Genomic DNA, 21,871 nt, shown 5'->3' with positions numbered 1-21,871 from the left:
CTGCAGGGCCAGAGGGCGAGGCTCAGGCTGGGTGAGGCTTCCGGGTGGTGCCCAGCCTCACATCCACCTGACTTTCTGCCCAAGGCTCAGCCCCAGGCTGGGGGCTCCAGACAGAGAGAGGTCACTGGGGGTCCGTCCTGGCCAAGAAGCCCGCCTCCTCTTCCTCAGAGAAGCACAGCCTCAGAGAACTGCCCATCCCTGGGCCTGCCCCCACCAGGCAGCTTCCCGCCGGGGTCGGCGGGGTCACCACCTTGCCCTCCTTCGTCTGTCCTGTCCTTGGACTGAGGATCCACCCAGGGCCCTGCCTGTGAGGCCCAGGCGACGCCTGGAGCGTGCAGGTGGAGTGGGAGCAGGGCGCGGCCGGCCCAGACGCTCGCTGTCCGCTCTTGGACAGCCCACAACACTGCTCCTGCCTGCAGTCTCGCCGCGCCCCTCACCTATGGCCTCCCGACCCTGCAGAAGTCTGCAGGCAGGACTCTCTCCGCCTGAAAGCGTTCCCCGGGAGTCAGGGCGGAGGTCTACAGCCGAGTGCAGCGTCCACTGGTGTCGAGGCGCTGGACTGGCTGTCCCGGCCCAGGGGCTCCGGGTCAGCCCCTATCACCCGCCCCCACCGCGCCTGGGACGGAGGGCCCCCGGGACAGCGCCTCACCCCGTCCTCTGCTAATGCATCACTGTGTCACCATGATGCCGTCGGGTGGGGCCTGTGTCCTGGTGCTGTCCACACATGTGCACACCTGCAGTCCACGTGGACAGGCGTGTGCGTCTGTGCTTGCGTCAGTCTGCTGCTCTGTTATTGGAAGGCCACGTCCCACCCTGCCCCGCCCCACTGTCTAGGTCAATTTCAAATGCAGTTGCGTCCCTGTGTGTGTCTCTGTGTGTGTGCACACGCGTGTGCTCCTGTCCAGTGGCTCTGCAAGTTTCCGCAGGCAGAAACCGAGCCTTCTGAACCCCAAGAACCTCGGACAGATGGATCTCAGTCCACAGGGGCAAACTACTCTATAGACAGGGTCCTTGGCAGACCTGAGTTTGGGACCAAAATCTCCCCACTGTCTGGGTCAGCCCGGTCCCTGTGATATGAGAGCCCTGAGTCCTGGGGACAGGGCTGCCTTTTCATTTCTTCCTCCCTTGCCAGCTCCCCTGGGTGTCGAGGACTCTGGCCGTTGGGCAAGTGCCCTGAGCTCCGCTCCCCTGGCAGGGGGACCAGCTGCCGGGTACCCCGAGGGCTTCTCTGAGCGCGGCCACCCTGCCTCCCCGCTGCAGGCCTCGTGTACGACACTCTGATGCTGAAACACCAGTGCACCTGCGGGAACACCAACAGCCACCCAGAGCACGCCGGGCGCATCCAGAGCATCTGGTCGCGGCTGCAGGAGACCGGCCTGCGAGGCAAATGTGAGGTGAGGCCGGCCTTGCGGGCGTCACAAGCCAGGGCGTGTGTGGGGTGACCTGGGGGGACGCAGGGCCCTTGTGCAGGCAGACACGCAGGCCTGCCTTTTGGAGGAACCCGAGGGGCCCTTCCCCAGCCCCCTCTCGCCCACTCCCCTTCCTGGTCATCCTCTGGGAAGCCTGCCTCTCGCCAGGCTCCCTCTCATCACCCAGGATGCATGGCCAGGCCATCCCAGGGCCTCTTCCACGGATGGGATCTGGTGGCCCTGACCTAGGGGAAGACCGTCGTTTCTGTTGGCTCTTCATCGAAGGTTCTCTTCCTTGAGTTTTTGGGAAAGCTCCTCTCAGGGTGTGGGTAGAGCCTCAGGCCTGCAGGGTGGGGGTGGTGGGCAGACTGGTCAGTCTGCCTGGAATTCGGTCCCCACCTCTGCACCCTTGAAAATCGGGTCCTGGAGGACAGGTCTGCTGAAGGACCTGTGAGGTCCCTCCACCCCTCTGATGCAGGAGTGTGGCCAGTTTGGGTCTGGGGCGGGGCGTCTGTCTGTGCACAAGCAGAGGGGCTCCAGGCTGTGGGCGCCATAGCACTGTCGTCTGTGGAGCAGGCAGGCAACACCACCTCCCAAGAGCCCTCCAGGGTGACAGGGCCTGGCCTCCCGTGTGCCCACCCTCCACAAAGCCAGGGATAGGGAACTGGAAGGGGGTTGCTGCTCTGCAGGGTGACCCCACAAAGCCCCAGCCTATGGCTGAGCAGAACTGTACCGTCCATCCTTTGGAGCCCAGCGCCACCTGGAGGGTGTGGTCAGAGCCCGGGTCCCCATCTGCCCCTCATTGAGACAGGGTGTTGAGTTGAGGTCAGCCGGCCTCCAGTGACCCCACGGATTTGCCAGCTTATGACGACCCACGATTTCTGGAGGAGATGGCTGGAGGTCTGGGCCCAGAATCCAGCCCAGGAGTCCCTCTGTGGAGATGACAGGGACTCCAGGCAGCCGGGCTGGAGTGGCCGCACCTGCTTCCAGATACAATGAGGACACGCCACTGGGGGGCAGCATCGGCCCGGCAGACACGCCTCCTCCAGAGGACCCCTGCCCAGCCATCCCTGAGCTGCTTCTACGCTCACAGGATGGGCCCCTCAGGCTGGCGGCCACCAGGGTAGTTTCAAGGCAGGAGCTGGAAGATGGGGGCGAGGACAGCAGCGCTGAAGGCGGGCACTGACAGCCCAGGGGTCCCCACACCCAGGAGATGGGCCTGCAGACAGGCTGGAGAACGGACCCGGGGTGAGAGACGCAGGCTGAGAGGGACCCGGGTGAGAGACGCAGGCTGAGGGGACGGACCCGGGCGAGAGACGCAGGCTGAGGGGCACCCGGGGCGAGAGACGCAGGCTGAGGGGACGGACCCGGGTGAGAGACGCAGGCTGAGGGGACGGACCCGGGTGAGAGACGCAGGCTGAGGGGGACCCGGGGCGAGAGACGCAGGCTGAGGGGCACCCGGGGCGAGAGAACGCAGGCTGAGGGGCACCCGGGGCGAGAGACGCAGGCTGACGGGGGACCCGGGTGAGAGACACAGGCTGAGGGGGCCCCGGGATGAATAGACGCAGGCTTGGGGAGGGACCCAGGTTGAAGAGACAGGCAGATGGGACAGACCCGGAGTGAGAGACACAGGCTGAGGGGAACCCAGGCTGAGACACACAGACTGAGCGGAAGACCCGAATTGAAGAGACACAGGCTGATGAGGATCCGGGATGAAGAGACACAGATGAGGGGATGGACCCGAGATGAATAGATACAGGCTGCGGGGACAGACCCGTGATGAAGAGACGGGGGCTGAGGGGGACCCGGGTGAGAGACGCAGGCTGAGGGGGACCCGGGGCGAGAGACGCAGGCTGAGGGGGACCCGGGTGAGAGACGCAGGCTGAGGGGGACCCGGGGCGAGAGACGCAGGCTGAGGGGGACCCGGGTGAGAGACGCAGGCTGAGGGGGACCCGGGATGAATAGACGCAGGCTGAGGGGGACCCGGGGTGAGAGACGCAGGCTGAGGGGGACCCGGGTGAGACACACAGACTGAGCGGGGACCCAAATTGAAGAGACTCAGGCTGATGAGGATCCGGAATGAAGAGACACAGATGAGGGGATAGACCTGAGATGAATAGATACAGGCTGCGGGGACAGACCCGTGGTGAAGAGACACAGGCTGAGACAGACCCGGGGTGAAGAGACGGGGGCTGAGACGGACCCGGGGCGAGAGACGCAGGCTGAGGGGGACCCGGGTGAGAGACGCAGGCTGAGGGGGACCCGGGTGAGAGACGCAGGCTGAGGGGGACCTGGGGTGAGACACACAGACTGAGCAGGGGACCCGAATTGAAGAGACACAGGCTGATGAGGATCCGGAATGAAGAGACACAGATGAGGGGATGGACCCGAGATGAATAGATACAGGCTGCGGGGACAGACCCGTGGTGAAGAGACACAGGCTGAGACAGACCCGGGGTGAAGAGACGGGGGCTGAGGGGGGGACCTGGGGTGTAGAGACAGGCTGAGGCGGACCCGGGTGAGACACAGGCTGAGGGGGACCCTGAGAGATACAGGCTGAGAGGGACTCGGGGTGAAGACACACAGGCTGAGGGGCGACCGATCCGGGGTGGAGAGGTGCTCCACGCAGCATTATGCTTGTAGGCCAGCCTGCCCTCCACACACTTGGGAGCAGTCACCGTGCAAGGCATCTCCTGGTCTATAGGACACGGCTGTGGGACTTGACCCGAGGCAGGGGAGGTTAGGGGACCTGCCGTGCCATGACTTCCTGAGACCCCCAAGCCTCCAGCCAGTACCCCCACTCTATGGGTGGGCTCCCCTCTTTGAGCCACCTGGTGTTGAAGGTCATGGTGTGGGTGGGTCAGCTTCCCTGCCACCTTGTACCCCTTCACACTGGAAGCCAGGTCGCGAAAGTCTTGGCCACAGCCTGCCGGTCTCGGGCTCCCTGTCCTTGGCCCCTGGGCCAAGGCAGGCGTCTCTGGGAGCCTGTCGTACAGTTAGGAATGGTTACAGAGCCCCCTGGGGGTTTCCATGGGAGCGCAGCTCCTGGCCCATGTCTGCCCAGCGTGCGCCTGGCCCAGAGAACCCAAGGCCTCCCCCTGTGCCCCGGAGTCCGGTTGGCTCCCCCTGCATTACTCCGACTCTCAGAAAGTGTAACGTGTCGACCGGAATCTTGCTTCACAAACTAGTCTGCTTCTGAAAGGTTAAGTAAACGTAGCTCAGCTCAACTCAAGAACAGTGATGTTCATGGTAATTTCTGGGGAACATCTGAAAATAGCCAAAGATCTGAGGAATATCCAGAGTGAAGAAGCATGCAGACGGACACAGCCTGGGGTGCCAGGCTGGTTATGGGCCGCCTTGCCCTCCAGGAAGGCTCTCGATACCCGGAGAGCTAGGTTCTGGCCTCGTGAGAGCTGAGCACAGCCCCACGTGTGAGGCGGTTTCCATCTATTTTAAGACCAGACAGTTGGAAAGCAAAATAACAAATTGATGGCAAATCATTGACGTGACAGTGAAGGCTAAAGCGTTGAAGGCTGGAATTATCTTTTTTTCTTTTTCTAAAACGTCTAAGTTATAATTAAAGTATACGCCCTCTAAAATACTTCCCAAATATTTTTCAAATATCATGTGGGGTGGTGTTTGCTTTTGATTTCGCAAAAACCAAGTCACACTGTGCTCATGCGCTCGTGAAACCCCGCTCCGTCTCGGGTGCTGGTTTGCTGCTGAGGCTGACCGCGGCGGCCTCCCGTCCCCTTTTGTCCCGCAGTGCATCCGCGGACGTAAGGCCACGCTGGAGGAGCTGCAGACAGTGCACTCGGAGACACACGCCCTGCTGTACGGCACGAACCCCCTCAACAGGCAGAAACTGGACAGTAAGAAACTTCTAGGTATTCCAAGGCCTTCTTTACCTTTACCGCGAGGCTGCTCCTGGCCCGGCCCGCGTCTGAGGCCCCGCCGGCCCGCCCTCGGGGCGCTGGCTGGTGGCCGAGTGTCGCCCACCGGGCTGTGAGTGGGCAGCAGGGGCAGAGGCAGCCCTTCTCCGTGGTGCCCGGGCCAGGCTGTCAGGTGAGGGTCCGAGGAGGAACCCACCCTTGGCGTTCACGTGGGCGCTTGGCTTCCTGCTTTGCATCGGGCGTGTTGGGGAGCAAGCGGGCTGAGCACCGCTGGTTTTGCAGTATTTCAACTAGCTGAGTTGTGACGGGCGAGGCTGGTCAGGGCCCGCAGCCACCACCCGGCCACCCCTTTCTGGGCCTGGAGTCCACCTGGGGATGCTCTTCAAGGCTCCTAGGAGGACGGCGGTGGCCTGAGCCTTTCCTGGGGGCCGGGGCTTCATCTGGAGCAGGCAACCCCCCAGATGAAGTGGTGGGATCTGGGCCTGGTGGAAAGAACTCCTTCCCCCTAGGGAGGTGGTCAGGGTCCCCATAAGGCAGGTGGGGCTGACAGACAGGTGGGGTGCCCAGGCCCGCAGGGGCAGAGCCCCCCATCAGAACACTTCCTGGACAACTTCCGCCGACTACCACCACCACTGCTTCCTGATCATCTTGAGCCAGGACAGTCGCCAACCTGGATTTCCCTGCCTGTCCCAGCCCCCTGGGGCGAGACGCCCTTCGGGGCGCTTCCCTGAGCCAAGGCAGGCAGAGGGTCCCGGAACCAGACTCTCGGGTCCCTCTGGGGTTGGGGGAGATAGGCCATGCCCTGTTTGCTCTTATTTCCGGGGTAGACGTGGAGAAGGTTGCCCCTGTGCCTGGCCCTCACTGCATGAGTGTCACCCCCTCCCCAGGGACCCTGCAGTGCGGCCCCACCACCTCCCCGTGCACCCATAGGCCCCTTCACCCCCTCGTGCACGCGGGGGACACATCTTCCCTGCTGGGCGCCTTGTAGGTGCTGAGCCCTTGGAAAGCACATAGCTGGAGGCGGGGTGCAATAGGAAATGTGCTCTGGTCTGGGCAGGGGACTGTGTGCAGTGACTGGGCTTTTAGACATCAGAATCCACCACACTTGGGAGACAGGAGGGGGCTTGAGGCACGGAGCTGGGCGGCACATACCCGGAAGTGGTTCCAGGGACAGACGCCCCCAGCTCTGCCTGCTGTCAGCCAAGTGACAGACACTGACGAGGTGCAGGCAGGCAGGACTCAGGGGACCTGGCCACAGGGCCTGAGAGGTCTCCATCATGTCCCCTTGGCAGCCCGGTAGCCCCAGACAGACAGGCAGGGGGCCCCTGGGCTGGGACAGACTCAGGCCCAGAGGAGGTGAGGCCGCCGGCCCTCCCTCCCTCCGTCCTGGGCTCCCAGCACGCTGACCTTTACCCCCGGCAGAGATGGGGGACCTCCTTCAGGGTCTGTCTGCCCAGAGGGAGCTGGCGGCGAGGCACCCCAACACACAGCGCCCTGAGCTCCTCAACAGTGGTGGCGACGGTGCCTGAGCCCTCCGTGCCCCCGGACCTGCCACCAGCTGCACACCCTCACCCTCAGCCAGAGCAGAAGGTCAGGGGTTGCGGGCCCCTGGGAAGGTGCTCACCGCTCAGAGGCCAGACTTCTGGGAGTTGCCACAGAAGCCGGGACTGGCCTTAGAATCGTTGGAGGGGAGGCACCATGTCCACAGAATGAGAGCAAAAACAAGAAACAGAAGAAAAAATAAAAACATTCAGGGGGAGTAATGTGAAACATGGTCTCGGAAATCGAGTTCTGGGCTGGATGGGACAGGGAGTCAAGGAACGTGACCAGGGCTGGACACCAGGAAGCCAGAGAAGAGAAGAAATACGAGGAGCGTCCCTAGTGCGCAGGCCCAGGAGCTTCCGGAGGACGTGGAGAGGAATGGCAAGCCCTGGGGGGCCACGCAAGGGTCCCAGGGCGGGAGGACCCTGCAGGGAGCACCCTGGAAAGCCTCAGAGCACAGGGGCCAGACGCGAGCATGCTGCCGCCTCCCAGGAAGAGGACCAGGGCTGCTGGGAGCCAGGACGACATTGGGCCACGGCTGCAGGGCAAAGCCTGGCCAGCTCCGGGGAAGGCTCTTTCCAGTCTGAAGTCTCCAGCCAGCCAGGCTCAGGCACGTTGTCCAGACATGCCCCTGCCCCAGAACTGGACTTGTGAGTTCAGGGTGCCAGCATGGTGGGTAAGGGCCTCTGCCTGGTTCACGGCCGATGCCACCTCGTGAGGGGAGGGGTGGGGAGCTCTTTCTTTATGAAAAGCACTGACCCCACTCATGAGGGCTCTGTCTTCACGGCTTAAAGCCGCTGCCGAAGGCCCCACCTCCCAGCGTCACACTAGGGTCAAAGTTCGACTTGTGAATCTGGGGACGCGTACACTGAAGCTGGACCAATCACAGAGGCCAGCCCTGGAGGATGAATGCTACCCCGTTGGGTTTTCCAAAGCTCGACCACGTGGTTTAGGATACCACACAAGAAACCAGAAGGAGCCACGCAGGTTCACTTGGCCAAAAGCTGGGCAGGGCCCTGGTCCCCGTGGAGGGGGCGCCCTGCTGTTCCCTCTCCCTCAGCTGAGGCCATGTGCGGTGCAGACTAGACACAGATTCTTCAGTGTGGACAGCGTCTTCCACTCAGCCCCCGAAGCACGTCTGTGTCCTCTGAACTTGGGAGGGGGTGTTGGAGTTGTCCAGGCCCCACACCCAGAGTCATGGGGAGAGGGGAGGGCAGGGTGGTCCACACTGGCCACTCCCAGGAAGGGGAGGACAGGGGACACTGAGGAGCCCAGAGGCCAGCCTATGGCACTGGAAGTGGCGTGGATACGGGCCGAAACATCCAGAAATGAGACGGCACCAGCAGGGGGCCCAGAGGAGAGGGCCTGGCCTGAGGCAGGGTGGGGCTTGGTGGGAAGAAGCCCCCAAGGACAAGGATGGTGCAGCTGGGGGACAAAGTCAGTGGCCACGGAGGGAGGCGTGGAGCTGGCCAAGAGCAAGGTCTGCAGCCTGGCCCCGGATCCTCCAGGCAGCTCAGCTCCTTCCTCCACGGAGCCCCACTCCTGGAATGCTCTCCAGCACAGGTGGGGCTGCCCATGGGTCCCGTGACACCACTGGGGCTGCACATGCAGTCCCAGTAACCCCCACTTCTGCAGGGCCTCAGGCCAGAGAGTGGTCGGACTACCCCCTGAACACACCCTGCGGCCGCCAAGCCCACTCATGTCCTTTTCCGACCAGCGCAGGTCTTCCCAGCTCACCCTCATGCTCCACGTCCACCCGCTTGGTCAGCCCACCCCTTTTGCATGTCCATCCGCCAGGCATGTGACGCTCGAGGGACAGGAGACAGGGTGATGGGGGAATGGTCCCCATGCTGGGGTGCAGGTGGACTCAAGTCCCCCGCCAGGAGGATGGATGAGGTTTTCAAACTGGTTCCAACGTTTAAGGCAGGTGATCAGAAATGAGAGAGATGCCAGAACGGGGGTCACCGGGGAAGAGTAAACGGGGAGGGGGGTGACGTGGAGAGTGAGCTGGGAGCTGTCTCTTCCCGCCCTCCGAGCCAGGCCCGCCCCCACGGGGCCCCTCCTCAGTACATCCAGAATCGTTCTCCCTGGAAGCCCCTCCGCTGCTGTGGTGTCTTTGTTGAAGTGTTCCTCCATCATCTCAGACCCCAATGCCTGCCCTCGGCAGCTGTGTGAGCGTGTTTAGTGTTTCTTTTATGAGCCCAGGGTATCGTCACACACACACGTGTTGTGTGTGTTCCATTTACGTTAATGACAGTACAGCCCACTCTGTTTCCTCTTTCTCTACTGCGCTCTGTGTCACGACGAGTGCCCGCGTGGCCGTGAGCTCTGTCATGACGAGTGCCCACGTGGCCGTGAGCTCTGTGTCATGACGTGCGCCTGCGTAGCCGTGAGGACGCCCGGGCAGATAGCGTCTCGCTGCTTGAGACCTGTTTACATGTCTGGTGACTGTCCTGCCATCGGGACATCTTTCTGCGTATCCCAACCTGGTGGTGACTGGTGACCCCAATGATGGTAATGGTGCCCCAACACTGCCCTGTGATCTCCCTGCCTCTTTCAGTTGAATCCGCACGTTTCTAAGCCACGTGCAAAAAGACTTGTGTGGTTAGTGCGGGGCGGTGACGCAGCTTGGCCAGACTGATGTGGGCAGCAGACCCTGGAGGGAGCTGCCTGGTCACCTCCTTCTCACGGCAGCGAGCTGTGGGGGAGCCTAATCTGGTGGCTGAGGCTCACGGGTGCGGTAGGAGACGCAGCCATGCCCGCGGCCTCACAGGGAAGGGGGCTGGAGGCCGTGTGGCTCTGACAAGGGGCAGTTTGGGAACCACAGTCCAGAGCCGCAGCGGCAGGCGATGGGGGAGGCCCTGACGGAGGAGAGCAGTGCGCACAGGCAGGACAGGTCCACCATCTCGAGGGGCAGGGAGGGTCCCCAGCGTGGTCCCGGCCAGGAGCCCGGATGAGGTGGGCACAGGCCTTGCCTCCCTTTGGGGAGGGGCGACTTCTAGGCTGGTCGTCGGCCTGCACCGGGATCACACCGAGGAGGAAGACAGTCCCTGGCCTTGTCCCTGGGTGGGGACAGTCCAAGCCTCAGGGACCCTGTGCAGGCCTTCCTGGACGGCCAGCCCCAAGGCTGTGTGGTTTCTTAGCTGGGCACATCCCAGTGAATCCGGAACACTCCTGCATGGGGAGGGGGGCCTGCCGTGACTCGCATTCCACGTCTAAAGGGCTCCCCCGGGATGGGGCGGGGGCGGCAATAACCCCAGGCCTCCTGCTCACTGCTGGGGAGGGCGGCAGTCAGAGCTCAGGGCTGAGAGCGCGTGCCGGGGGCAGGGGCTCTGGATGCTGCCGCTCAGGTGGCTCCCTGCCAGGTGCACAGCTCGGGCTGGGAGCAGAAGCCCCCACCGGGCTCCCCGCCCCTTGACGAGCAGCTGCTGCCCAGGGGAAGGCGGGGTCTGTCCCCGGGGCTGCGCCCGCTCAGCCTGGGACCCTCTGCTGGCCAGGTGTTGCCCTGGCAGCCGCACATGCCCCCTCGGTGGGCACACTGCGTCCCCACTAGTGGCTGGCGACTGCGCCACCTGACCCGGGCTCTCTCCTCCCCGCAGGCTCACTAACGTCCGTGTTCGTCAGGCTGCCCTGCGGTGGTGTCGGGGTAAGTGTTTCTTTAATGTGTAAATAACGTCCTGTTTGTTCTCGGGGTCCCGATGGTCACAGAAACCGCCGCCCCGCTCTCCGAAGAGCAGGTAATTGCTGCCAGGTGTTTTCCATAAACAGGGTCCACAGGGCGGGGCTGCCCACTGCGCACACGTGCGGCTTCAAAGGCCCCGTGAGCCTGTGAGCATTTTGATGGTGGGTCTGGGGCACTGTCCTCCGGGGAAGGCCGTCTGGCAGCAGGGCTGGCTTCAGGAAACGGGATCTGGTGTGCGGCCCGTCTCATCCAACCCGCCCAGCCACAGTCCCCTGGTCTGGCTCAGCTCGCGGATCCCATCGCCGCATGGGAGCATGTCGATCCCGATCCCAGAGCTGAGCCCCGGCCCGAAGCCCCCGATGCCACTCTGACTGCGGGCATGAGATTATGGGCCGTGAGAGGTGGGCACAGCCGTGCCCCCGGGGTTGAGCCCTTGAGCAGAGGTGCGCAGGCAGACACACGGGAGAACTAGGGTCTGTGTTTCACCCCGGCTCTCCCTGCCTGTGGTGGGGGCGCTGAACCCGTCTTGGCGCCCAGCTGCCCCCCAGCACAGCCAGAGCTTCTCCTTCATCCAGGGGGTCTGCCCCCCAACCCGCCGGCCTCTGGATGAGGAAGGGCATGGGCAAGGAGAGTGTGCTGGGTTTGGGGGTCAGAGCAGCCCCCTCCCAGCCAGCCTGCTGGCTGTGGAGCTCCGTGGCCGGTCCTGGTCCCAGAGAGCCCAGAGGCCCCAGTGGGCGCAAAGGCGTCCCTGCTGGAACTGTGCAGTGGTCGAAGGTCCGCGTAATGACAGATCGCACGGCGGAGCCCAGGTCTGGATTCTGTTATGGAAATGAAACAAAATTGTTTTCTTCCTGAGTCTTTACAAAAATTGCTGCTTTGAAAATTATCCCGTCAGAAAGAGAATAAACGGCATTTATTCATACCACCACCAGGCCCTCCTAGAGTTATTGTATTTTGTATTGTAAATAGGCTGCAATCTCTTAATTCGGGGCAAATTTTTGGCCAGACTTGAAAAGGTTTGGATCTGCACTGCCCTGCAGCCGCTCCGTGCAAGGCAGGATTTATAATCCACAAACGAAAGCGAAATGGGGCCTGGGGGCTGGGGCCTTGAGCCAGGCGACCCCTCCCTGGTGTGAAGTCCAGGTCCCACCCCACCACGGCTGGCTATGGCACCTACCTCCACGTCCAGGCACAGAAACACGCAGGAGCATGGAGACCTGGAGAGTCTTACCAAGAGGAGCCAGGTCAAGAGGGGAGTCCGTCAGAGTGATCGGGGGAGTGTGAGCCGTGCAGTGTCCAAGGGGACTGTCCACTCCCAGCTGTGTGCTGTAATTACTCCTAAGAGGAGGGCTTCCCTGGTGGCTCAGGTGGTAAAGAATCCGCCTGCAATGCAGGAGACCCAGCTCCTGTCTTTAGGTCAGGACGATCCCCTGGAGGAGGGCATGGCAACCCACTCCAGGATTCTTGCCCTGAGAATCCTCTGGACAGAGGAGCCTGGGGCGCTACAGTCCTCAGGGTCGCACAGAGTTGGATACGACCGAGCGACTGACACAAACAGACGGGCAGAGGGCCGAGGTGCCCGTCCTCCTGCCAGGCTCAGCGGGGCCTGGCCGCGCCGCTGGTGCAGCCGCAGCCCTCCTGGGTCTCAGTGTCTCCTTCCAGACCCGAGGGCCAGCCCCCGGGGTGTCGGGATAGCCGCGGAGACCCCAGGCACCCAGGTGTGGTTGGGAGGGCGTGGGTCAGCTGTGGAGACCAGGAAGGAAAGGTCGCTCAAGTGAACATCCAGTTGGTGTAATGGAGGTTTTTCTTGTTTTACACTTTCCCCCCCAAACCAAGTTGACAGCAACTTCTGCTTTGCTCTCCTCCCGATTTTTGCATTTTTCTTCCAGCCCTGACCTGGCTAGAGGGGGCAGCCCCTCGCAGGCCCTGGGGGCCCACAGCCCACCCAGAAGGGCCACCCCGAGTGTCCGTTTGAAACCTCCGTGTGAGGTCTCCCCAGCTATCCTCCCGTCCACCTTCGCTGTGGGGAACTGTGGAGGAATCGGGCGGTGGGCCGTTTCCCCCGCCTCCACCACTCCCGTGTGTGGCGGTCACCCCAAGCAGGGCCACCTCTGCGGTGTTGCACTCCCAGCGCCCTCCCTGGAGCCTTGTTCTTCTGGAACTCAGGGCTCCAAGCCCCTCATCCCCGTGGGTCCATGGGGAGCTGCTGGCCAGCAGCTGGAGGCCCCGAGGCAGTGCAGATCACCGTCAGTTTCTCGGGCGGCAGTGGCAGCCTGGGGTCTTGCAGTGTGGGGCTCGGGGTCTGTCCCTTACCCTGGACCCAATGTTACGTATGGGAGCTTCTGGGCCCTCGAGACAAGCGCAGAGCACAAAGACCCTTCACTGAACGCGAAGCGTCGGTCCATTTTACCCCCTGGCTCTGGTTACTTAGCCAAAAGCCCAAGTTACTGCATTTGGAGGAGAAAGAATCTGAGTGGTTTTTTGCCCAAACCGAGTATCAGGGATGGTACTCTTGCGGACTGCAGCAGACGCCTGGGACTCCCACGCCCTTCTAGAGAGGCTCTGGGAAGCCTGAGTGACAAGCCTGTCCACCTGGAGTGGAGTCTGCAGGGCCTGTGAGAACCTGCTGCCCACGGCAACCCCTTCCAAGCCCTGAACGCTCGGGGCCCAGATACAGGGGCTGAGCTGCAGGTGAGGGTCTGGCACCCCGCCCCCGCCAGGGTCGGCGCCCAGGCCCTGATCATTACGTGGGATGGATGGGTTTCTTTCAATGAAGTCTTGAGGCTTCATCTTCAAAGCAAGATGATTTAAAATACATTTACGAGCGGTTCGAGCTATTTCCTGAGGAGCGTTATTCCGTGCGGGCTCTTCTTTTCAATGACCAAACCGCTGTGTTCTTTAAATAGCTTCCAAATGTCAGAAGAACGCTCTGCACTTAGTCCGGTCTCCACAGCATTAATATTCAACGTTCAAAGACAGGCTTCTGTTCTAAATAATGGTGTGCTGTTATTCATTTCAGTAGCCTCTCAACTAGAATATTGGGGACCAGTTACTTCAGCTCAAGCATCAGTTCAATAAAATCGACGTGAGAGCTGGCATTCCCAGAGGCTGGGCTGGGGATCTTCCCAACCCAGGGATCAAACCCCAGTCTCCCACATCGCAGGCGGATTTCTTTACTGTCTGAGCCACCAACAAAGCAGGAGATACAGGTTCGATCCCTGGGTTGGGAAGATCCCCTGGAGAAGGAAATGGCAACCTGCTCTTCTTGCCTGGGAAATCCCATGGACAGAGGAGCCTGGCGTGCTGCAGTCCATAAGAGTCGGACACGACTGAACAGCAAACAGCTGATTCTAACCCTTCTTAACATTTGCTTTTGCTGACTGTGAGTGTAACTCAGCTGCAGTTGCAGTTTAAAAAAAGAGGTTGGGGGAGCTAGGTAACCTTGACATCACGACTCTTAGCTTGGAGTCACTTGGAGCCACTGAGAAAAGAAATGACACCTCAGAAAGGAGTGAGAATGCAGGTGTGCTAATTTGGGTGCATTTACCATTCTTTTCTTGTTTAGTATTTTTTGGCGTGTCTTCAAAAAAAAAAGTAAGCTGGAATGTGAGCTGTGTTCTGTAATTAGGGAGAGACGAGACCCTCCAGTTTCAGAGGCAGAGCACAGAGGACGTGGCTGGGCGGCGGCGGGGGCGGTGTGACCCTCAGGGCGCCGGGCTCACCGCAGGCGTACTCTCTCCACAGGTGGACAGTGACACCATATGGAACGAGGTGCACTCGTCGGGGGCCGCCCGCCTGGCCGTGGGCTGTGTGGTAGAGCTGGTCTTCAAGGTGGCCACGGGGGAGCTGAAGGTCAGTGAGGACCCGCAGGAGGGGCTTGGGGTGGGGGGAGAGTGCCCGGGGAGGGGGCAGCCGGCCGCCTCTGCTCCCCGCTTCTGCAGGGTACCAGGCGGCTGCGAGGGGGGCGGGTGCCCAGGTCTGTCCCCACGGTTGACCTGCAGGAGACCCTGCCCCTTGTGAGAACACAGAGCCACGCAGCGGTTCTCAGCAAAGCCGATCTTGGAGCCCCGCCCTCTCACTGTGGCTGAAAGACTAGGAGAGATTTTGTCCGTAGGAGTTGTATCATCCATGGCTGAGTAGTCATCAGAGATTGAAAAATGAAGCTTTGTAAATATTTATTAATTTAAAAATAATAGTGCGTCTGGCTTCGTGGCTCAGCTGGGATCGTCATGCCCACTTCTGCATCTGTGGCTGGCGACACGTGGCCTTGGCTGAAGCACACAGAGGCGGTGCAGCCTGGCATAGTGCAGGGCGAGGGGAGGGGGGTCCTCAGGGGACTGCAGGTCTGTGTCTCTGACCCTACACCCCAGTTCAGCGAGGGGTGCTGTCCTGAAGACGTGTTGCCGTGTAGACCCTGAAACACACCAGCGGCCTCTGTCCTCCTGCTTTATGAGGGGCCCCGTGCCCTGAGCGTGTCGTTTTATCCTGACTTTGCACCGTGCTCGGTTGTCCAGAGATGAGGGGTCACGGAGGGCCCCAGAGCCTTCAGTCGCCTCTTCCTAGGCAGTGTGCACTGCAGCCCACACCCTGGGAACCGTGCCTGTCACTTCCCGTTTCATCAGGAGGGTCTCCTCCGCACAGGGATTTTCACCAGGAAGCTCAGATCCCACGCTGACCACAGTCTCGTTCTCCCCGATCTGACAGCCCCGCCGGGCTGGTTACACATCCCCTATCTCTCTGTATGGGCGTTAAAGAGATGTCAAGGTTTAATGACGTTGATAAGTTTCACTGCTTTCTCAGGGCGCTGGCATGGAGCTGCCGCTCCCCTGGGAACCTGTGTGCTCCCCCCACCACCACACCCGCCGCTGGTCAGCTCTCAGCTACACGGGAGCGGGCACAGAGCTGTGGGGGTACTGGAGAGGCCCGGGTTGTGGGGTCCTGTCCAGGGACGGGGAGATGGTTGGGTGGTGCCGAGGAGGGGCTTCCACCAAGTGCACACCCAGCCCAGTCTCTGCAGAAGGCTGGGCACACTTCCCATGCCTGGCCAGCATGGTCCATGGCCCTGGGGGCTCCGTTGCAGACCTTGACCACATAGCTTCCTGGGCTTGCAAGACCGGGCGTGCTGGTCTAAACCGTCTTTATTACGGCGGCTGCAGGATGGTTTGCAGATGGTCCTTTTAAAGCATAAGTGATTTCGGGGCCTGGAGGGGGCAACCTGCAGCTCTTCTCCAGCCTTTGCTCACAGGCGATAGTGGTCCTTTTTTTGCACTGCCCAGTCCCCGGGGAGCTGAGCCGCAGAGACAGCAGGGAAGCTGACATTATGGCCCAACCAGGGAGCAGCCTAGCCCCGTCAGATTCATTTGCTCCAGCGTTCCCATCCAGTTACTTCCTGCTGGTTATAATCAGAGCAGGGCCACAGGCACCCCTTCCCCTCCTTCCCAGACTCCCCCGCTCAGCAGCCCGCAGCCTGGCCAGCAGACTGTTGCGGATGGAAAGTCAGGAGTGAGCTGACCTTTTGTCTCAGTGATCTGTGATGACAGCAGGCCTCTCACAGAAGGGACCTGGGTGTCTCCGAAGCGCTCACAGGGAGCCCTGGGTCCTGCCCGCGTCTGCGCCCGGGGGCGGCTGGAAACCATGCAGACTCTGCCTGTGCTCAAGAGCAGTCTGTGATCTTTTTCTCACTGACCTGAAACCAATCTTCTGTCCCTGTCTCTCCCCGCTGGTGTCATGCCTAGAATGGCTTTGCTGTGGTCCGCCCTCCAGGACACCACGCAGAGGAGAGCACGCCCATGTAAGTGGACACATGGTCGCTCTCGGGCAGGGGACACACGGCTGTCTCACACCCCTCCCGTGTGCCGGGCCAGCAGCACGTGCAGCTGGAGTTGGCTGTGACTCTGGAAAGATGCAGGTTGGGGTGGCAGGGGGCACAGAGGGGAGGCGAGGGTGCAGAAGTGAGTCCAGAGGCGCCACCTCCTTGTCTAGCCCAGGAACAAGCCCAGGAAAGGGAACATCAGCTGTCCCAGGAGGAGTTCAGGGGGTTCGTCCTTGTTCTAGACCTCGAGTCTGCTCACGTGTGGCCTTCCAGCCGACCTGCTCATGCTCTGGTACCGTGAGGCTCAAGTCGCCAGGCCACGACTACAGTGGTCAGCTGTCCAGCCTGTGTTTCGGGTTGTGGAGCTGGCTGAGGTGGCGGGGGGTGGCATGTGGACTCAGGGTCCATCCCTGTCCAGAAGCCCCCTGCAGGAGTCACAGGACTTGACCCCACAAGTTGTGCCCAAAGTGGACACAGGAAACCCTCAGCAAGCGCCATATGGGACTTCTACCCAGGGCCTGAGACAGAAGACTCAGGGTTGGGGTCATCAGGAGGAGGCGACGGGCGGAGCCTGGAAGGCTGAGCGCCGGCCTGTCGGCTGGTGAGGCACACACATGCAGACAGAGCCGCAGGGAGAAGCAGGAAGCACGCAGGCAGGGAGCTACCTTGACCCCAGTGGGGCGTCGGGATGCGGCTGCAGGAAGGGCCCTTGCTGTAGAGGGAGCTGTCGTCACCCACGTGCGTCCCTCCCTGGCCCAGGACAGTCCGCATGACCCAGCAGCAGGTGCTGACCGACTGGGTATCTGCTCTGAGGTCACCTTTCTAATCTGAGTCTGGCTTGTCACATATTCTAGACAGTGGGCTCAGGGGGACCCAGATGGAGCCTGGAGGAGTCTCGTCGCTGGAGGCTCTCTTGGGGGTCCAGAGGCCAGGAAGGCAGGAGAGGCTACGGGTGCTTGGTACCCCTTCCAGACAGCCAGCCTGCACCCTCAAAACAAACCCACCTAGGCTTCTCAGCTCCTGTGGCAATTCAAGTTTAGGAGATTTTCATTTTTACTCGACTCACTTTCTTAGCTTGTTTTTCCCGTCCTCTCAAAGCCTCTCTCGAATCATTGTATACATCCTAGAACACAGAAAGATAAGCGGGGAGGGAGTAAAATAGTAACTTCTGTGTTCCGTGGGCCTTCCTGCCTCTTGGGAGGCTGGTCAGTGCATGTCCCAGGAGGTGTCCTCGGGATTCTCTAGTGTTCTCGTACAAGCTGTGTACAAACTAATCAGAGCCCACATTTTATCTCCGTTTCTCCTGATTCTCCCCTGTAGGGGGTTCTGCTACTTCAACTCCGTAGCCATCGCTGCCAAGCTTCTCCAGCAAAGGCTGAGCGTGAGCAAGACCCTCGTGGTGGACTGGGTGAGTTGGGGGGCCCTGGGGCGCTGCCAGCTTGTCCCTACCCCACCCCCGCTCCAGCAGACAGAGGGAAGGCAGGCTTTCCCACCTCCGCTGACAACTGGATTTGCGGACCTGCACTTTGTGGAAACTCCCTCAAAGATGCAGAAAGTAAAAGCCCAAATCCGAGGAGCGTGACAGCTCCTACCAGCCCGTGCTGTCAGTGACCCCGGTTCTGAAGTGTCCGGAGACAGGCTGGTGGTTGAGGGCAGCAGCTAGAGGGTGGTCTTGCCAAGCCTCGTAGGAGGGTGGGGGGCAGGCGGGGCTCGTGGGCCCTTGGCACTGACGGCGGCCCGGCCAGCTGCCTCTGTCACTCCTGCTTCTGCCGGGTGACCCGGTTTTTACCGATTTAACCCCCTGCCCCATTTTCCCACATGACGGGCCGCTTCTGACAGTGCCCTGCCTCACAGGGTACAGTCTATGTAAAACGCTGTAGAATAGCTGAATTCCAGAGGTGGGAGGTGGGCACTCAAGGTGTTCACTTTATTATTGTTTTTCAAGCCATAGATGGCAAGGGGAGGGGAGAAAATTCCCTTTGGAGTTTATGATCCATTTCATAATATTTTTAGTTAAAAAAAAAATCAGATACTTCAGGCGGGATTATCCTTTATGCTGCAGAGTTCCTCCTGGGTTTGGGAAAAGTAAAACCGGAACACAGCCCGGGACACCCCAAGCTCCGGGCGCTGGTGCCGGGGCTGCAGGGCATGGGCTGCTGACCCTGGTCCACACACGCCCAGTGCCTGCTCCGTTCAGCCCAGGGAGCCCCTCGTCAGCCCCCCGTGGGGAGCAGTCAGAGATGCTGGGGGCGTGAAGCCCCTGCAGAAGGCGGGCGCTCGCCGGCTGCCATCCAGGGCTGCGCCGGAGGCTCTGCTGTGGCCACAGACGGCAGCGGGCGGCACCTGCCCCGCCCTCACCCTCAGGCCTCTGTGGAGTCCAGCTGGTCCCCCGCTTCCAGCTGTCCTTCTGTGTTTTCTCCAATGAGCTCAGACAGCATTCATGCGCGGATTCTCAGCAGTTCCTGGGCTGAAAACTGCGGTTCGTCTGCAGCCCGCAGCTCACGCGCTGGCCGCCAGCCACCCACTCGTGTGGCTTGTCACCCCACTCGGGGCCTCGCACCCCCGCTCTCAGTCCCCGGCGGAGCCGGCTCTGAGCCTGCGCCCCCAAGTGAGCAGCCGTGGGAGCCGCAGGCTGGCAGTAAGGGCGGGCTGCCCAGCTCCCCAGCCTGCCCCTTGCCCCAGGGTTGGCAACACACTGATCAAATGACCCTGCCCGGAAACAGCAGCCCCCGGGGCAGTGAGACACCCTGCGAACCTGCCGCAGGCCGTGCCCTGAGAGCCCCGAGCCGGGGAGCTTACCCCCGCTGGGCGGGAGGTGCTGGCTCACGGGAGGGCGCCAGCGCTGAGCACCCCCCGCCCCACAGGATGTGCACCATGGGAACGGGACCCAGCAGGCCTTCTATAGCGACCCCCGCGTGCTCTACATCTCCCTGCACCGCTACGACGACGGCAACTTCTTCCCGGGCAGCGGCGCGCCTGACGAGGTGAGCAGGGCTCTGTCCGCGGGCGCAGCCTGGGGGCTGGGGGCACGCCCGTGAGCAGAGGGGGCCCGGCGTGACGGGGGGAAGCCGTCAGCCCGGATCCCTCAGGTGCTCCCATGCGGGCCACGTCTAGTCCATGTGCAGACGACATCCTGGGAACCCTGGTTCTAGCCTGGGAGGGCCGAGGGCTTGGGCCAGTGAGCGCGGGTGCCCTCGCCTTCGGGAAAGGCTGCTGCACAGGCACCATGTGTGTCCAGGGCGGCGGCCCTCTCGCCGGTCGAGTGCCCACGGTGGGCTCCCGGGTGACCCCCGAGACTCCAGCGAAGGTCCATGTTCTGAGCGGAGAGGCCCGACAGTAGGGAATCCCGTCCAAGGAGAAAGACAGGCCCGCCCGCCTCGGGGTCTCGTCCTGGAAGGGATGTCAGGGCAGACGGCCAGCTCGCAGCGGTCCCCGCAGCCCTTCACGGTGTGGCCCCTCCCTCAGGCAGGGCACAAGGCCCCCACACTCTGCACATGCGGGGGAACGGGGTTCCTGCCTCTGAAAACGCCCCATCCTGAAAGGCAGCGTGTTGAGGGCGGGTGGGTGGGCGAGGGGCACACCCCAAGGGCCGCCCAGGTCGGGTCATGGCGTGCATTTCTCTCCTCCGTGCAGGTGGGCACGGGCGCCGGCGTGGGCTTTAACGTCAACATGGCTTTCACCGGCGGCCTGGACCCCCCCATGGGAGACGCAGAGTACCTCGCAGCCTTCAGGTGAGGGTCCTGGCTTCCACCCCGTGGGGCACTTAGGGAGCAGTCGGGAACCCCCCACGGGGGCCCAGCTCCTGTGGGCTTCACCGTTCTCCTCTGACCTTCACCTTCCCTCGTGAGCACGCCCCCTCCATCCCTGGGCAGTGCTGTGTGCTGGCACTGCAGGAACCGGTCTTGCTGTCTCTGCGTTTTGGGGGATGAACCCCAAGGCTTCTCACAGTCTGCTCTTCAGGCCAGAGGTGGCATCCCCAAGACTGTTTCTCACCTTCCGTCTTCAGGGTTCCCGTCTTGTGCATCTCATGGAAACCAGGACTCCGTCTGGGGTCTCAATAGTAAGAAAGTGAGGGAGGCTGGGGGAAGGTGTCAGAAAGCATGAGGTTAAGGAGAATCGGGTGCTGCGGTCTGAAAAGGCTCCTGATCTCCTAATTCTTCTCTCAAAAAACCTTCTGTGAGATGATGGGAAACAGAAGTGAACATCCCTCCTCTGCTGACATAAAAATCGGGAGGTGACTCCCTCGGTCACCCCGGTTCCGCTGTGTTAGGCTGGGCTGGGGGAGTCAGGTACAAGGCGATTCTGTAAAGCCGTCTTTGCTCTTGTCATCGAGCCGTGCTTTCTGCTTCAATCTGGGCCACATTGAAGGGACTCCTGGGGCTGGTAGCACTAACCAGCTACCTCCTGGTTAGTAGGAGATTAGTAGGAGGAAACCCCGCCTCCTGTTGCGGTCAGAGCAAGTGGCTGGGGGGTGGGGGGCGGGGAACGGGGGGGCAGCCCCTGGCAAGTGTGCGTCCAGGGCCCCTCGGAAGGAGGAAAGTTTTCCTCAGTAGCAAAGCCCAACAGACCTTCCGTCTTTGTTTGAGACATGGCCTCTGCATCAGGCTTTGGAGCCCATCAAGTTTCCAAGGGGCTTTCCTTCCTTCCTCTTGAGTGCGTGCTCTGGTTGTCCTGCATGCGGGCACGTGTGTGTGTGTGTGATGTGCGTGTATCTGTGTGTGTGTGTGTGATGTGCGTGTATCTGTGTGTGTGTATGTGATGTGCGTGTATCTGTGTGTGTGTGATGTGCGTGTATCTGTGTGTGTGATGTGTGTGTATCTGTGTGTGTGTGATGTGCCTGTATCTGTATGTGTGTGTGTGTGTGATGTGTCTGTATCTGTGTGTGTGATGTGCCTGTATCTGTGTGTGTGTGTGATGTGCCTGTATCTGTGTGTGTGTGTGCGGGTGTGACCCACCTGTATGTGTGTGGGCGTGCATGCGTGTGCACATGGGCATGTGCGTGGAGGCACGCATGGATGTGAGCACGGCTGTGTCCCACCTGCACCTGAGATCCTAGCGAGGGCCAGGCCATCAGAGCTTGGCTGAGGGCCCTCCCTGCTGCCAGCCTTGGGCTGGGCTCTGGGTGGGGTGGCCGTAGGGGTCACACGACCCGTCACAGCATCTGCCCCCTCATCTGTGCCCCAGCCTCAGGGGCAGCTGTCTGGGTCTAGGAATGCAGAGGCCGGGCCCCAAGGGGGGCTCCGCCGCCGTGAGGCCCTGCCGCCTGCCACTTGGTTCCCACAAATGGTGGGTCAAGCGACGAGGTGCGCAGACAGTGAGAGCAGCCGGTTCAGACAGGACCCCATCGCCTCCTCAGAAGTCCCGCGGGGTCGTCACCCAGACACTCTCTCCTCCGATCTCAGTGGCTTAATGCTCTTCTTTCCTCTTCCTCTTGGTAAGATGTAATGCAATCGTGACATTGTCCCCCCCCTTACTTAGGGGAGAAGGACTCCCCCTAAACGGACACCACATCTGAAAACCGCTCACGTACATG

At 61.5% G+C, this 21,871-nt stretch overlaps 1 protein-coding gene across 8 annotated transcripts in view; it reads left to right on the top strand.

Moving 5' to 3' along the window:
• Positions 1-21,871, top strand: part of HDAC4 (histone deacetylase 4) — a 291,684-nt gene that overhangs the window by 245,049 nt on the left and 24,764 nt on the right. For 6 of the 8 annotated variants that reach the window (XM_059885254.1, XM_024990281.2, XM_024990282.2 and 3 more), the window contains 8 exons: positions 1,261-1,394; positions 5,176-5,296; positions 10,444-10,490; positions 14,271-14,378; positions 16,262-16,317; positions 17,659-17,746; positions 19,203-19,322; positions 19,972-20,069. In XM_059885254.1, the coding sequence (XP_059741237.1) occupies positions 1,261-1,394; positions 5,176-5,296; positions 10,444-10,490; positions 14,271-14,378; positions 16,262-16,317; positions 17,659-17,746; positions 19,203-19,322; positions 19,972-20,069 (772 nt within the window). The remainder of the gene's footprint in view (positions 1-1,260; positions 1,395-5,175; positions 5,297-10,443; positions 10,491-14,270; positions 14,379-16,261; positions 16,318-17,658; positions 17,747-19,202; positions 19,323-19,971; positions 20,070-21,871) is intronic. The other 2 variants (XM_059885255.1, XM_059885252.1) reach the window with 1 other exon arrangement.

The sequence above is a fragment of the Bos taurus genome, chromosome 3, assembly GCF_002263795.3.
Source record: "Bos taurus isolate L1 Dominette 01449 registration number 42190680 breed Hereford chromosome 3, ARS-UCD2.0, whole genome shotgun sequence".
Lineage (NCBI taxonomy): Eukaryota > Metazoa > Chordata > Mammalia > Artiodactyla > Bovidae > Bos > Bos taurus.
This window is presented reverse-complemented; position numbering and strand designations above follow the sequence as displayed.